Source organism: Protomyctophum bolini (genome assembly GCF_963924005.1).
Source record: "Protomyctophum bolini genome assembly, chromosome: 3".
Lineage (NCBI taxonomy): Eukaryota > Metazoa > Chordata > Actinopteri > Myctophiformes > Myctophidae > Protomyctophum > Protomyctophum bolini.
The window spans coordinates 44,176,473-44,192,838 of NC_137864.1; the positions used below are offsets into that span (position 1 = coordinate 44,176,473).

At 44.2% G+C, this 16,366-nt stretch overlaps 1 protein-coding gene across 2 annotated transcripts in view; it reads left to right on the forward strand.

The window, feature by feature from the left end:
* gatb (glutamyl-tRNA(Gln) amidotransferase, subunit B) overlaps positions 1-16,366 on the forward strand; it is a 34,810-nt gene that overhangs the window by 6,536 nt on the left and 11,908 nt on the right. For both annotated transcript variants that reach the window (XM_080756685.1, XM_080756686.1), the window contains exons 4-8: positions 5,595-5,793; positions 7,640-7,762; positions 8,352-8,465; positions 13,810-13,894; positions 15,389-15,433. In XM_080756685.1, coding sequence (XP_080612811.1) covers positions 5,595-5,793; positions 7,640-7,762; positions 8,352-8,465; positions 13,810-13,894; positions 15,389-15,433 — 566 coding nt within the window. The remainder of the gene's footprint in view (positions 1-5,594; positions 5,794-7,639; positions 7,763-8,351; positions 8,466-13,809; positions 13,895-15,388; positions 15,434-16,366) is intronic.

The following is a 16,366-nucleotide window of genomic DNA, read 5'->3' on the forward strand; positions in this document are numbered from 1 at the left end:
CTCCCAGAGGGGAGCAGGGGGAGGAGGGGTCTCCCAGATGGGAGTAGGGTGGGAGGAGGGGTCTCCCAGAGGGGAGCAGGGGGAGGAGGGGTCTCCCAGAGGGGAGCAGGGTGGGAGGGGTCTCCCAGAGGGGAGCAGGGGTCTCCCAGAGGGGAGCAGGGGTCTCCCAGAGGGGAGGAGGGGTCTCCCGCATGTACATTCTCAATTTAACGCTGAAAAATAAAAAGTAGCTTTTAGCTACTTTTCCTATGTAGCTGTAGCTTTACAAGCTACATTTATCCAGGGGTAGCTATGTAGCTTGATCAAGCTACTGCCATGGTGAGCTACTTGTAGCTTTACAAGCTACGCTTTCAAAGTAACTTCCCCAACACTGAGGATATATTATGTACAGTGTGCTCGCTGCAGCAGGCCCACAATGAGTCAATAGTTTAACATGAATAATGACTATGTCCGTGTTGCTGTATCAGCCTTTATAATAGAGGCTAGTAGTGTAACAACGTCTCTAGATAAATTAATGCATCATATTTATTGCATTTAGTGAAAGTGAGTGCTAGCAGATATGTTCCGTATTGCACTTATGAATAAATCACTGAATTATTGAGTTTGACTTTACATCATGCTGTGATCAGACATACTGCAGGGTAGCAGTATATATATATAGTTCACATACACATTCATTTACATCCACGTGTACACTGTACTTTATTAAAATGGTTGTAGTTAAATCCCTTTTTCCTGGGGATTTTGACCAAGAACGGTTGAGAAATGAGCTAGTGAAAGACACTATTTGCACACACAGTCATAGTAGCACTGGGAAAAAGTGGTGTGCGCTGTGAGAAGACTTGATTTCGGTCTGTTTAGCCGGAATATATTCCTAACATGGCCCTTTCGCTAACAGCCGACGTTTGAAATGCAAAATTGTCCCCGAGCCTTTAACAAGCTGCCTTAATGTGCTGCATCTGTACTGTACTGTATGTGTGCATAAACTACTGTATAAGCAGCCATTTGTGAGAACTGGAACATGTTTTCAGTGACATTGACAACAATGCATGTGTGGGAGAGTAAGAAGGCAGAATCCAGGCCATTACATGTTTAATGTGTTTGTACTTTGTTTACATCACCTCCGCCATGGGACTTGTTTTCGGTTCTTGCCTGCTACTTACTGTATGTGTTCAATGATAGCCACATTTATATTTTATTTTTTGTCATTCTTTTTTAATTATCAAATTGTATTGTTGCATACATTTTAATGTGCTTTTACTGTGGGCCTCTATGAATTAGTAAAGCCGTATGTTAATCGTTGCCTCTCCTCCTATATTAGGGACTTTAAGGAACGACGGTTTTCGGGACGGCTCCGCTAGGTGGAAGTACGGCGGCTATGACGCAATCGCTGTAGCAGTCAAAATCGTTACGCAAACAGCCGTCGGCGACGGGTTCCCATCCCTTTTTGGTTCCCATGGTGACGACGCGCGTCTATGCAGCATGTGTGAAACATAAACAGACATAAAAAAAAAAGAAGAGAACACCGCGTCATGCGTCGGCTAACTTGCTTCTTACATGCGCTGGACATGATCAGCAGTGGAAACAAACAGGTCGTTGCTGGAGCAATTTGTGTTATTCTAAAACAGTTTTAATAGGCTAAACATGGTTTACTTATTAGTGTTATTTCTTCATTCAGAGCATGCCAACACATTACACAGCAGAAGAGAGAGCCGAGGTGATGATGGACCAATCGGTGTAAATGTATATGACAGTTTATTTCAATAAACATTACATGGTTATGATGACATGGCGTTGTAGACGCTACGTGTAAGTGTTGGTTCTGCTGTAGTAGAAAGGGCTGCGACGGCAAGCAGGTTCATCCATCTATGTTGGGTGGAAACCTCATTATGTCCAAAACTGTTACTTTTCAACTGCAAATGCTTGATGCTTTTGTCTGACGCTGGGGTATGATCATGTACAGTAGCAGGGCACTCATTTACAAGAAAAATAATAATAATATTTGTTCTGCCAGACATCAATGAATGTCTCTTTCTCCTGAAGGAGGCAACATGCACAACGGGGATCTGTTCATCAGATTGTCGCTGTCAGGCAGAAACCTTGTATGTCCAAAACTGTTGCTTGTCAGGAAATGAGGCGAACAAATGTACCTGTTCTGTGTCAGTTCACCCAGAACTGGTAGACCTTTTGCTACTATTGTGTGACATTTAGGGATGTCCCGATTTTGCTCCCGATCCGATCATTTAGATTTTGAGATTCTGCCGATTAACTGATCTTTCCCGATCCGATATTTATATTTTATTCTAACACTTGTGTCATATATCACAATAGTGAAATATCCCAAATCACAGACGATATCCAATCTAACATCATGATATGGATATAATATTGATACTAGCAATCACGTCTTGTTTTTGCTCCAGATCCGATTCCGATCATTTGAAAATGACGTGATCGGCCCCCGATTTCTGATCACGTGATCGGATCAACCCTAGTGAGTAGTGACGTTGTAGTGTGGCAAAGGTATACTGGGCACTCATTCACAAAGAAACCATACAGTAGATACAGTAGACAAGGTTTCTGCCCGACAGCAACGATATGCAGAATCTCCCCATTCCCTCGCCATCGCACTTCCCCATCATCCTTTATCCCATTCTGAACGGGAACCCATTTTGGTGTTGGCATCATGTCATGCTTTAGCTATTGAAAAATAGCAGATCTACAAGCTCATAGCGCGCCACCGAGTGGCGCGCTACGAGCTTGTAGGTCTGCTATTTTTGAAGAAATCGAAGAACGACTGACATTTTTAGAAATCTGATCTCAGGACAGATTGGGTCAATCAGACCAGTGTGTGTCCAGTGGAAACCTCGTCTGAATCTGATCTCAGGTCAGAATGGGTTATTTAGCACGCCAATAAGTCTAAAAGTATTAATTCGTGTGTTTAGTCTCCTGCGACGCTGTTGCTGTAGCAACGCAGTCAGCGAGCAATGACTCGGGGAGGGGAGGGGAGGGCACGTTGCTCGCTGTACCTCTGGGCGGATGAAATATTTAGATCCCTCGGCCTCTGTGAGTGCTTCAAGTAGCCATTGTTGTCTCGCACTGAAAATGAAGCTTGTGAGCTTGTAGATCGGCTGTTTTCAGTGTGAAACACCAGTGGTCCCTCTCTCTCTCTCTCTCTCTCTCTCTCTCTCTCTAATTAGGCAACAGTGCAACACTATCTCTCTCTCTCTCCCCCCTCTCTCTCTCTCTCGCTCTCTCTCTCTCACTCTCTCTCTCTCTCTATTTAGGCAACAGTTCAACACTATCTCTCTCTCTCTGTTTCTAGCACAACAGCGCCACTTTTGCCCCTACTGGTACTCTAGACATTGTGACATAGGGACATAGTCACATAAATAATGTGTGCAAATAATTGAATATGCATTTTGTTCTTTTTTTTTTTTTTTTCAAATCTGGCACTAAAGCTTTTTTTTTAGATGGGCGGTCCACAGCCAAATGCATATCTTTTTGGAAGTCCTTGACATGATGAAAATGGTGTGAGGACCACTGTGCTACACGGTAACGCAGTAAGTCCTTGACATGATGAAATGGTGTGAGGACCACTGTGCTACACGGTAACTAACGCAGCTAAAGTATAAATGAGCCTTATAGAGAGCGCTGTGGCAACGCTCCAGCGCCGGCTAATGATTCCCAACGACGTGCCGAGTGCCAACAGCCGCTGGCGCTCTTTAGTTCACACACCTCGTCTGGCCTCCAGCGAGGATCCGGCCATGCCGCCGACTTAAGCCACCACTGTTTTGTGATATTTTTTTTGAGTCAATAAACGGTCGGTGGTTGGTGTTTTTCTGAGCCCCATAGATTTACACAATATCTTGTACAGAGACGGAGTCAACAAACCGCCGTGTGGCAAAAGAGTGCTTTGGAACAGAGTAAACAAATAATAATAATAATAAAAAATCACAAGCAACTGTGGGAGAAGGGATTGAAGAGGTGACACAGACGTTGCCAGTCTGAGTTCACCAGGGAGGGCGTTGTTTCACAGTCGGCACTGATTATCATAATTAATAAACCTGATGGCAGTGTCTGGCAGGAGAACAGGGGATTGTCATTTCAGAGATGAATCATTATACCTTACCTTGTATAAGAAATCAGTCTGTTTTTTGTTTTCTTTATGGGTTGGTTTTTTTGGCTTTCGCCTTTATTTTATATTTTTTATGGAGGGACGGACAGTAGGCTGACAGAAAATGGGGAGAGAGATGAGAGGAAAGACATGCAGTAAAGGCCGGCGGGATCGGGAGTCGAACCCGCGGCACACTGCCAGACTGGATTACCAGCCAAGGTGCCTGGACCGCTGAGCCATGGCCCAGGCCAGAAATCAGTCTTTTACTGTTGCCCACTGAGCAGCCTCCACTCCGGACATTTTGGGGTTCAGTGCCTTCCTCAAGGGCACTTCAGCGGTGTTGTAAGGGGTAAGTGGTGGCCATTCATTCACTTCCCCATCCGGATTTTTCCTGCCAATGTGGGGATTCTTTACGGGCACAAACATGCTCCTCTAACCTTTTTAAGCCACCACCAACCCCAAACCTAATGTATGTCCTAGTACTAGTAGTATGTACTAGTATGTCGTCTCTGTCGGGTGGAAACGAACCTCAAATGTTCAAAACGGTTACTTTTCAGGATTCAAATTAAAAAATAACAAATGTAGCACATCTACAACCTCAAAACGAGTCGCTTTGCACTTTGCGCCACGTTTTGAGCTTGTTGGATCTGCTATGTTTGATGCTTTGTGTGACGCTGTAGTGTAGTATGATCAAGGAGGACATTCATTTACAAAAAAAAAATCACAACCCTGTAAAGTGAGGGACGATGTGTCTTATTATCATACATCACATTCCATGCTCAACCAATCAAACCATTCACAAATGTCATTCCGGCCAATCACTTTCACTTTTATCCTCAATATGTACTTTGTTCAGCCAATCAAATCATCGCTATGGGGTGATCAGTCAATCACGAGCCAATTGTTTGTGTTCACACAAACCCAGAAAGCTGGGCATAGGAGGGGGCTAGCTCCCCTCAAAAACACAGTTAGAATACGGAGATAAGCGGTTTCTGCCCAACAACGCCATCGCGCAAATTCCAGCTTTTCACCAGAGGAGAAAAACTTTTTTTTATTTATTTTTCCCAAAAAGAGTTTATAGCACAGGCAGACTCTTCACATACTAGCATGTCTGAATTAAGTGTCAGAGCTGAAATCGACATGTAAGTATGAAATAAATGCTTAAACATGTAGCTAGGTGTAATGCTAGAGAAGTGAACCTTTCAAGCCTGTTTTCTCAACTCACTGTTTTCCGCAAGACATACAGTATCTCCAAAACTGGTGGGCCAAACTGAACAACCAATATGTCAAGTTGAAGCTATGATTCCCTGCTTTCATATGACATGGAAAAACGTAAAATTCAAAACAATCCAATGGCAGTCCCTCAGTCAAATGTAGTCACATTATGTTCAAAGAACCTCACCTCCCCAGCCAGCATATACAGTATCAGAAACCCGGTTCTGGTCTCTCTCTCTCTCTCTCTCTCTGCGACCTCCAGGCCGGCTACCAGATCACCCAGCAGCGCCGGCCCATCGCCGTGGGTGGATCGCTGACCTACAGCCACCTGGGAGGCAGGAGGAGGAGCCAGGTGGTCACCAAGACCGTCCGCATCAAGCAGATCCAGCTGGAGCAGGACAGCGGAAAGAGTCTGCACGACGACCAGCGCAGCCAGACCCTCATCGACCTGAACCGGGCAGGTACTCTTCTTAACACCATTCTGACCTGAGATCAGATTCTAAAAATGTATCTTCTACATCCTGACACTTTTCTGAAAAAGCTATGTTTCTATATGTCAGTCGTTCTTTGATTTTTCAAAAGTAGCAGACCTCGTAGCTCGTAGCGCGCTATGAGCTTGTAGATCTGCTATAACACCAAAAGGGGTTCCCGCCCAAAATGGGTTAACATCAATCATTTCTCCCAGAATCAGAATCATCTTTATTTGTCACATCACAGTTAAATACAAGTAAAAAGGTGGGTGAAATTCTCACTGAGAATAACAGAGAAACACTACAGAGACAGAGACTCTGAGGATTTATATGGATCTCACCTGGGCTTTTAATCGGCTATATCTGTTCGGTGGGACGCGGTGGGGTCCACCACCGTTAAGTTAATTAACCCATTGATGCCTGGTGCAACCTATACGCTGTTCTACCTTTGATGCCGGCGCGCTCTCTGTGTCTCATCAGCTATTGCATTGCTATACATGTAGCAACATAACAATTTATTTATTTTTTATCCGATTTTGAAGGATTTCAGAAAACTTCTCTGACTTCACTTGAGGGCCTACGAGGGCCTCCACATAGATCATGTTCCCAAAATATAAATGCAGGCTGACTTGAAAACTGCCACAGGCTGACAGAACGCGTTGTAGATCAGCTATATCCGCTAGTTTTGAAAATGTTTTAAAAGTATATCTTAAGTTTTGGAATCCCCTGGTTTTTTGGGTGGTTCCCAGAGCTTAAGATTAGTACCACCTCCCTGAGCAGGGCCCAAATTGGCTTCTCAGAACCTTATCTGAAACCGAGCCGGAACAAATGGAAACAAATCAAGAACCCGTGAAAATACTGCACGGCTCGGTTCACTTAGCTTTTAGGTGTGTGTGTGTGTGTTGTGTGTGTGTGTGTGTGTGTGTGTGTGTGTGTGTGTTTGTGTGTGGACCGTTAGTCAATATAGCTTCCCAAGAATCACAAACATTTCCATGAAAACGTACAGTATGTGAACCAGTGGTCTAGACTGTAGTCTAGACAACACGCCTCTGAGGATACTCAACGAGTCTCACTGGACACCATCTTCCTCTGAGGATACTCAACGAGTCTCACTGGACACCATCTTCCTCTGAGGATACTCCACGAGTCTCACTGGACACCATCTTCCTCTGAGGATACTCCACGAGTCTCACTGGACACCATCTTCCTCTGAGGATACTCCACGAGTCTCACTGGACACCATCTTCCTCTGAGGATACTCCACGAGTCTCACTGGACACCATCTTCCTCTGAGGATACTCCACGAGTCTCACTGGACACCATCTTCCTCTGAGGATACTCCACGAGTCTCACTGGACACCATCTTCCTCTGAGGATACTCCACGAGTCTCACTGGACACCATCTTCCTCTGAGGATACTCCACGAGTCTCACTGGACACCATCTTCCTCTGAGGATACTCCACGAGTCTCACTGGACACCATCTTCCTCTGAGGATACTCCACGAGTCTCACTGGACACCATCTTCCTCTGAGGATACTCCACGAGTCTCACTGGACACCATCTTCCTGCACCTTTACTTCACTTCATTATGGCTCCCCAAATCCCCATCAGCACTTACTGAACCCATTCAGGACGGGAACGCCGTTTGGGGTTCTTGTTGCTATGTACAGTATATTATATTATCAGCATCATTTTTTTGTCACACAAATTATTGTCAACAACGTCGTACAACAGATACAAACAGATAATTGTGTGCATGTGTGTATGTGCGCATGCGTGTGTGTGCGTGTGTGTGTGTGTGTGTGTGTGTGTGTGTGTGTGTGTGTGTGTGTTAGGAGTGGGACTGATGGAGCTGGTGATGGAGCCAGATATGAGCTGTGGGGAGGAGGCTGCAGCCGCTGTCAGAGAGCTGCAGCTCATCCTGCAGGCCCTGGGCACCTGTCAGGGCAACATGTCTGGTAGGATCTCTCTCTCTCGCTCTCTCTCGCTCTCTCTCTCTCTCTCTCTCTCTCTCTCTCTCTCTAAATACCGTGTTTCAATGGATCCACTGTAGGTATTACTTAGTCACAAGCTATTGTTAAATCCTTTTCATTGGTTAAGTGTTCATAAATGTAGGACAGGTAAAATGACTGATCTACAACATGTTGCTCATGCGAGGCATTGTGAGCTTGTAGACTGACTACTTTTACACGACACGACACTATCGACAAAGTTGATTTATGGAGGGAAAAAAAGCATGGATTATAGTTCTCAGTTTGCCATGACTGATTTAAAGCATGGATTATAGTTCTCAGTTTGCCATGACTGATTTAAAAAGCATGGATTATAGTTCTCAGTTTGCCATGACTGATTTAAAAAGCATGGATTATAGTTCTCAGTTTGCCATGACTGATTTATGGAGAGAAAAAAGCATGGATTATAGTTCTCAGTTTGCCATGACTCATTTGGATTCCATCAGTGTTGATTTTGTCGACCGATTTTGGGTATTGGAATCTGGCGATGTCTTCCTCTCATACGTCCTCCTCTATGCTCCTCTATGCTCCTCAGAGGGACAGCTCAGAGTGGACGCCAACGTGTCCATCCACAGTCCAGGAGAACCCCTCGGCACCAGGACGGAGGTGAAGAACATCAACAGTGCCCGCTTCCTGGCCAAAGCCATAGGTCAGTGTTCTAGAGACCATGGGTTCAGACTCAGAGCCATAGGTCAGTGTTCTAGAGACCATGGGTTCAGACTCAGCTATAGGTCAGTGTTCTAGAGACCATGGTTTCAGACTCAGCTATAGGTCAGTGTTCTAGAGACCATGGGTTCAGACTCAGCTATAGGTCAGTGTTCTAGAGACCATGGGTTCAGACTCAGCCATAGGTCAGTGTTCTAGAGACCATGGGTTCAGACTCAGAGCCATAGGTCAGTGTTCTAGAGACCATGGGTTCAGACTCAGCCATAGGTCAGTGTTCTAGAGACCATGGGTTCAGACTCAGAGCTATAGGTCAGTGTTCTAGAGACCATGGGTTCAGACTCAGCTATAGGTCAGTGTTCTAGAGACCATGGGTTCAGACTCAGCTATAGGTCAGTGTTCTAGAGACCATGGGTTCAGACTCAGCTATAGGTCAGCGTTCTAGAGACCATGGGTTCAGACTCAGCTATAGGTCAGTGTTCTAGAGACCATGGGTTCAGACTCAGCCATAGGTCAGTGTTCTAGAGACCATGGGTTCAGACTCAGAGCTATAGGTCAGTGTTCTAGAGACCATGGGTTCAGACTCAGCCATAGGTCAGTGTTCTAGAGACCATGGGTTCAGACTCAGAGCTATAGGTCAGTGTTCTAGAGACCATGGGTTCAGACTCAGCTATAGGTCAGTGTTCTAGAGACCATGGGTTCAGACTCAGAGCCATAGGTCAGTGTTCTAGAGACCATGGGTTCAGACTCAGCTATAGGTCAGTGTTCTAGAGACCATGGGTTCAGACTCAGCTATAGGTCAGTGTTCTAGAGACCATGGGTTCAGACTCAGCTATAGGTCAGTGTTCTAGAGACCATGGGTTCAGACTCAGCTATAGGTCAGTGTTCTAGAGACCATGGGTTCAGACTCAGAGCTATAGGTCAGTGTTCTAGAGACCATGGGTTCAGACTCAGAGCTATAGGTCAGTGTTCTAGAGACCATGGGTTCAGACTCAGCTATAGGTCAGTGTTCTAGAGACCATGGGTTCAGACTCAGCTATAGGTCAGTGTTCTAGAGACCATGGGTTCAGACTCAGCCATAGGTCAGTGTTCTAGAGACCATGGGTTCAGACTCAGCTATAGGTCAGTGTTCTAGAGACCATGGGTTCAGACTCAGCCATAGGTCATTGTTCTAGACTCTAGAACACTCGGGGCGTTAACATGACATCAATATGACTATTTACTGCTTGCAAGTTTTCTGGTTCACAATCTAGAAGTGTATTTATCGTATGCATTGACTTTAAACATTTGTCATTCTTTTTTATAACCTGTATTTAAAAAAAAAACCTATTCGTAATGTAATACGTATTTTATTCAGTCTCAACGAATCGTCTAGTTGATAATGTGCTTCATCTAATGGTGGTGGACGAGTGGGTGGATGCACTTGCATCACACGAGGGACGTGGCATGTAATGTAGTGGGGAATGGTTTGGCTCTATTTATATAAAACTATTCTGGGTTATACTATTACACCCTCTTGCATCAGATTATCAGGGTCAGGCCCGTCTCGCTCTTCCTGTGGGACTACCGTACTTCATACTGTAAATGTTAGCATAACCAGATAGAGATCCAATGAGTGCAATCTGTCTCACATTTGTGCGTTGGTCGAGGATGGAGTCGTTCGTTATATTCAATCAATGTGTTGAAGTTGCAAGTCGGACATTAGTGCTACCTAAGAACGTACATACTTATAGACATATTATTACTTATATAAATATTATAACTAATATGTGTGGTGCAAAACTTGAAATACCTTCCATCATAATACTGACCGTTGCCATACACGATACACAAATATGCAGTACAAGAAGGGCACGCTTGAGTGATTTCAGGTGATCAAAAATTGCAGTTCAGTTCGGTGTGTTGTGAGGCGTCGTGCCAGAAGACCAGATTCATTTTAGCCTGGGTTCCAGCCTGCTTCGCTGCGTTCCTGTGAATTTGATTTGACACTCGCTACTCAGTCTGGCCAGTAGGCTGTTGACTGGTATTTCATAACGTCACCCTGTTACGTAGCCACGTTGTTGCTGATACGTCATCTGTCCATGCTTTTCTCACTGTGAAAAAATATAGCGCCAGTTCGAGACTATTCTGCAGTTATAAAAATTCGGGATCTGGGGACCCCCAGGGGTCCTTGAGGGGGTTCCAGGGGGTCCCCAGCTAAATTAGTTAATAGCATAAAAGTTAGTTTAACAACTTAAACCCTATATGCATTGGCTCAGGTTGTGAGCTTGTAGATCTGCTATCCCATACTGAGATCTTGTGTGTGCGCGCGAAGTGTGGCAGTGATTTAGGGGCCTCATACACACATGGGAGTCACATGGTTTGACCAAACATTTTTGTTTGATGGGCAGAACACAGCCATCAAACAAATTGGTCAAACCGTGTGACTTCCATTGGAGAAAGCATTGAGGCGGCCATCAAACACAGACAGAAACGCGTTTGATATGTGTGTATGAGGCCAGGGAGTGAGTATTGAACAGTGTTCCAACCCATTGGGTCTTAAGCTGGTTGAGTGAACACACAAGGCAGGGATCAAGAGACAGGCAATGTTTGACGTTCTCACTGGGAAACCATCGCTTGGCGGAAGACCCACAGGCTGATGGGTAATTATGCGTGCGCTACGAGTCAAACCGAGGGAGTCAAAGATAAGACACGCTGGCACAGCCGAAGAGACACAACAAACACAAACACTATACTCTGTCAGGGTCTATTTGAATCATTACACCGAAGTGAAGTCAACCAAAAACGTTAGACTTTTGTATAAACTATGTTTTTAATTTTTTAACTTGATTTAATTAGACCTTGTTGTCTTTCCAAGAAGGAAAGGCTTTATAAAGGGGGGTCAGTTCGTTTTGACAGTAACCGGCGAGGCGAGGCAAGGAGTTACGATTAGGGACATAATTCATCCATAATTCAGACAGAACGCTGCGCCCGGTGAATTACCTTTCGGTACAGATACTGCATGGATTTGCTGTCAACACTCCTCGACTCGTGCGTGACCCTTTGCAGAGTTTTATTCCGGGGCCTGGCAACTATCCCCCCCCCAAAATTGGCTTTTTAGTTTTTACAGCACATTCAGGTTCAACAGAAGTGCGTTTAGTTGTAAAGTCTGCTCTGACATTCACGGTGCTTCGTTCGCATTACTTATTGACGATGTTCTGTCAAAGTCAAAGAGCGGGCGTGCTGTCGAAACGGTATTTAACCCATTTAGACCTACGTTCGATTCTACAAATGTCTTCTAAATCTAGGGCTTTCACTTCTAGTGATTTTTACTAGTTGAATAGTTGTCAAGTTGTTTAACTACCTATTATGTAAAAAAATAAATATATATAGCATTCTAGCTGATCTTCAGGCCTACAAAAACTACTGTAGTTGACTAACAACTAGTCAATTAGTACCAGCAAGGTCGACTAGTGGATTTACTAGTCCACTAGTTGAATAGTCGACTAGTTGCTTAAAGCCCGACTCTAAATCATGACAGTTTTCAGAATAACCTATTCTATGTCAGTCGTTCTCAAACATTTTCCATGTCAAGGAAGCCCAGAATTATCTGTATTTGGCCACATCTGAAAATATCTAGTTCCAGGGACCCCCCCAGAAGCAGTTAAAAATGTTCACTGTGAAGAAATATATATTCAAAGATTTGCGTCACATTTTCACTATTTTTCAATAGCTAAAGTACAACATAATGCTTAAAACACCAAAAAGGGGTTCCCGCCCAGAATGGGATAAATGGGATGAAAGCATCATTTATCACAGCGTTAAACAGCCAGCGGCTGGCGGCAGCCAGTCAGATGTGCCAGCGTGTCACAGCAGATGTTAGACATGCACCACAGAAGACTGTGTGTAGTTACAGTACAGAAGTGTACTGTACTGTACTGTACTGTACTGTACTGTACTGTACTGTACTGTACTGTACTGTACTGTACTGTACTGTACTGTACTGTACTGTACTGTACAGATGTTAGACATGCACCACAGAAGACTGTGTGTAGTTACAGTACAGAAGTTAGACATGCACCACAGAAGACTGTGTGTAGTTACAGTACAGAAATGTACTGTACTGTACTGTACTGTACTGTACTGTACTGTACTGTACTGTACTGTACTGTACTGTACTGTACTGTACTGTACTGTACAGATGTTAGACATGCACCACAGAAGACTGTGTAGTTACAGTACAGAAGTGTACTGTACTGTACTGTACTGTACTGTACTGTACTGTGCAGATGTTAGACATGCACCACAGAAGACTGTGTGTAGTTACAGTACAGAAGTGTACTGTACTGTACTGTACTGTACTGTACTGTACAGATGTTAGACATGCACCACAGAAGACTGTGTAGTTACAGTACAGAAGTGTACTGTACTGTACTGTACTGTACTGTACTGTGCAGATGTTAGACATGCACCACAGAAGACTGTGTGTAGTTACAGTACAGAAGTGTACTGTACTGTACAGATGTTGGACATGCACCACAGAAGACTGTGTGTAGTTACAGTACAGAAGTGTACTGTACTGTACAGATGTTAGACATGCACCACAGAAGACTGTGTGTAGTTACAGTACAGAAGTGTACTGTACTGTACAGATGTTGGACATGCACCACAGAAGACTGTGTGTAGTTACAGTACAGAAGTGTACTGTACTGTACTGTACTGTACTGTACTGTACTGTACTGTACTGTACTGTACAGATGTTAGACATGCACCACAGAAGACTGTGTGTAGTTACAGTACAGAGTACAGAAGTGCTGGTGGACATTTTGCTTTGCAGCAGTGTCAATTTTGTTGACTGAAACGGATGAAAACTAAATAAAAAAAAACAAAGCTATGATGACTAGAGCTAAATATATTTACATTTTCCCAGTATAACTGAGACGAGTCATTTTATTATGCCTGGATAAGCGTACGTAAAATAGCCGATCTACAAGCTCACGATGTGTCCCGCAGCGGGCCAGCGCAACACGTTGGCACCGTACAAATCGGGCATTATTTCACTGCCCTTTTTGTTTGCCCCATCTGAAATTATTTGGTGCCAGGGACCCCCAGAATTGAAGATTTGGGTTAAAAAGAAAGAAAAAAAATCTAAATGTGATGTGCTGTGACCGTGTGGATCTGCCCTCACAGGTATTTTAAACTATTTTTATAGGTTTGCTATTTTGTTTTTAAAGCCAAGATATAGATTGCTGAGGAGTGACTGAGGACCCCCTGGAAGTCCCCCAGGGACCCCCACTTTGAGAACCAAGGCCATATTATGCTATTTATTGACTTGATCTGTGTGTCAACAGACTACGAGATCCAGAGACAGATGGGGATCCTCCAGAGTGGAGGCACGGTTCTGAACGAGACCCGAGCCTTCGACTCCAAATCTGGGTAAGAGATTGTCTTCCCACCACGGCCTACACAATGACAATAAACCCTTTTCATGTACCACACGTCTACCAAATGAACATCGCACAGTAATGTAATGTTTATTTTGTAATAAACATAACAAAAACAAAACAAATGAAGGTCGACATTTGTCGATATCCTTCAAAACAAAAGGACACGAAACAAGATTAAACCGCTGAGGCAAAAGTCGCATCAAAAGTGTGGCATAATTAAAACATGACATCAAAGCCAGACGTGGTTCCTTCCTTCCCCGGCCCAACAGCCTGTCTCTGCCTGGGATGCAATATTAGCAGCTTTAGTTTATTCCCATGCCAGGCACAGGGACCAGCCATCTCGGTAATTATGATGAATATGGCCATTTGGATGCTGGCGTTGTCATACTTGTGTGTGTGTGTGTGTGTGTGTGTGTGTGTGTGTGTGTGTGTGTGTGGGTGTGTGGGTGTGTGTGTGTGCGTGTACGTTATAAGTGTGACATTGTGAAGACCATTTTCCTGGTCCTTGAGTAGGAACAGATTCCGACTGGGGTTGGGAATTAGGCATTTAGAGTTTAGGTTTATTTGGGGTTTTTTTGGGTTAGAGGTTGAAAAAAAGAAAAGAAAAACATTTTATTTCATAAAATCACCAACAATGTCCTCCATCAATCAACACTCTCTGTGCCTTCCCATGAGGCCTTGTGCTGCAGAGCCCGAGGCACCTGGTGGCACTGCTGGAGAAGGTGTCAGGGGTGTCTCTGTCTGTCTGTCCCCAGGGAGACAGACATGCATGGTGACAGTGGTGTCTCTGCCTGGTCTGTCCCCAGGGAGACAGACAGTGGTGTCTCTGCCTGGTCTGTCCCCAGGGAGACAGACAGTGGCGTCTCTGCCTGGTCTGTCCCCAGGGAGACAGACAGACAGGGGTGTCTCTGCCTGGTCTGTCCCCAGGGAGACAGACAGTGGTGTCTCTGCCTGGTCTGTCCCCAGGGAGACAGACAGTGGCGTCTCTGCCTGGTCTGTCCCCAGGGAGACAGACAGTGGCGTCTCTGCCTGGTCTGTCCCCAGGGAGACAGACAGACAGTGGTGTCTCTGCCTGGTCTGTCCCCAGGGAGACAGACATGCATGGTAGCAGACTGCAGTGCTGTGACTGTCTGTCAGTGGCAGAAAATGTACTAACTTTTACTTGGGGCGAGAACCCCGTTTGGTGTTTTAGCCCTTCTGGACGGGAGCCCCTCTTGGTTCTGTACCGTTTTATGATTGCGTTCTTTCTCAATTTAGTGAGTCTTAAGGATACAGGATGCCGTCTATTTGCAAAGAAATTAATTATGTACCAATTAATGACGTTTATTTGTACAGTGCTTTCTTTTACAACACAGGTTACAAAGTACAATACAATACAATACAATACAATACAATACAATACAATACAATACAATACAATACAATACAATACAAAAGTAAATATCAAGGATACATCCTCATAATAAACTGCATTGTCTTGCAGCCAGACCATCCCCATGAGAGACAAGGAGGGACTTCAGGACTACAGGTGAGAGTTGTATTTGTACAGTACATACAGTACATGTGTACTCCAGTTACATACTCCAATGCTTTGGAGAAAAAAAGGTTCCACTTTGCATTTTGTCACTGTCGGGCAGAAACCTCTTATCTCCACGTGTCTTTTTCATAAATGAATGCCCTACCTCATCATACAAAACAACACAAAAGGAGCAAAGTGCCGTGTTATTATAAGCTTTGTAGATCTGCTACTTTTGCCGTTTTTGAATTTGAATCCTGAAAAGTAAGAGTTTTGGACATCTGAGGTTTCCGCCTGACAGAGACGATTAACTTCCCATCAGCAGGAACAAAGTCATCTTTTTACGAGCCTCCCAAAGTCTTCCACACATTCCTCGATCTTTTGGAGTAATTGGATTTGTCTATAAACGACTTCCCACACCATCTCCCATCTGTTGTTACACAGTCAAATGTTGTTTTTGTCCTTTTGTCCATTTTTATTTTAGGTTGTAAATTATACCCACACAACCTGAACTTTGAACATTCAGTGGATTTTCTGTGGTCTGGGGGTTTTCTCTGTGTGTTCTGAAGCCTTTTGAGCTGCAATGAAAACAGGCAAACAGGCCTCAGCAGTGACATCTGCTGGCAAATTGTTATGTCATATATGGGATTTGTGGACTCTTACATCACAGTCCACAGGGAAATCAGAGCACTTGTTGGAGCCAGAAAATCTACTGAATGTTAAAAGCTCAGGTTTTTTTAGGTGCAATTGAGCTCAGAAAATTAAAATAAGATTACAAAAACATATTTTTTAATGTCACGATCCCTTTAATGATAGGGAATAGAAGATGTATTATCGACCTTGATTCAATAACTCATGTAATGCTATATTGTAATTGTTAGGACATGGGGTGGTACATATAATCGATGAATATGAAGTGAAGCTAGCGAACCGTGACCGCAATCA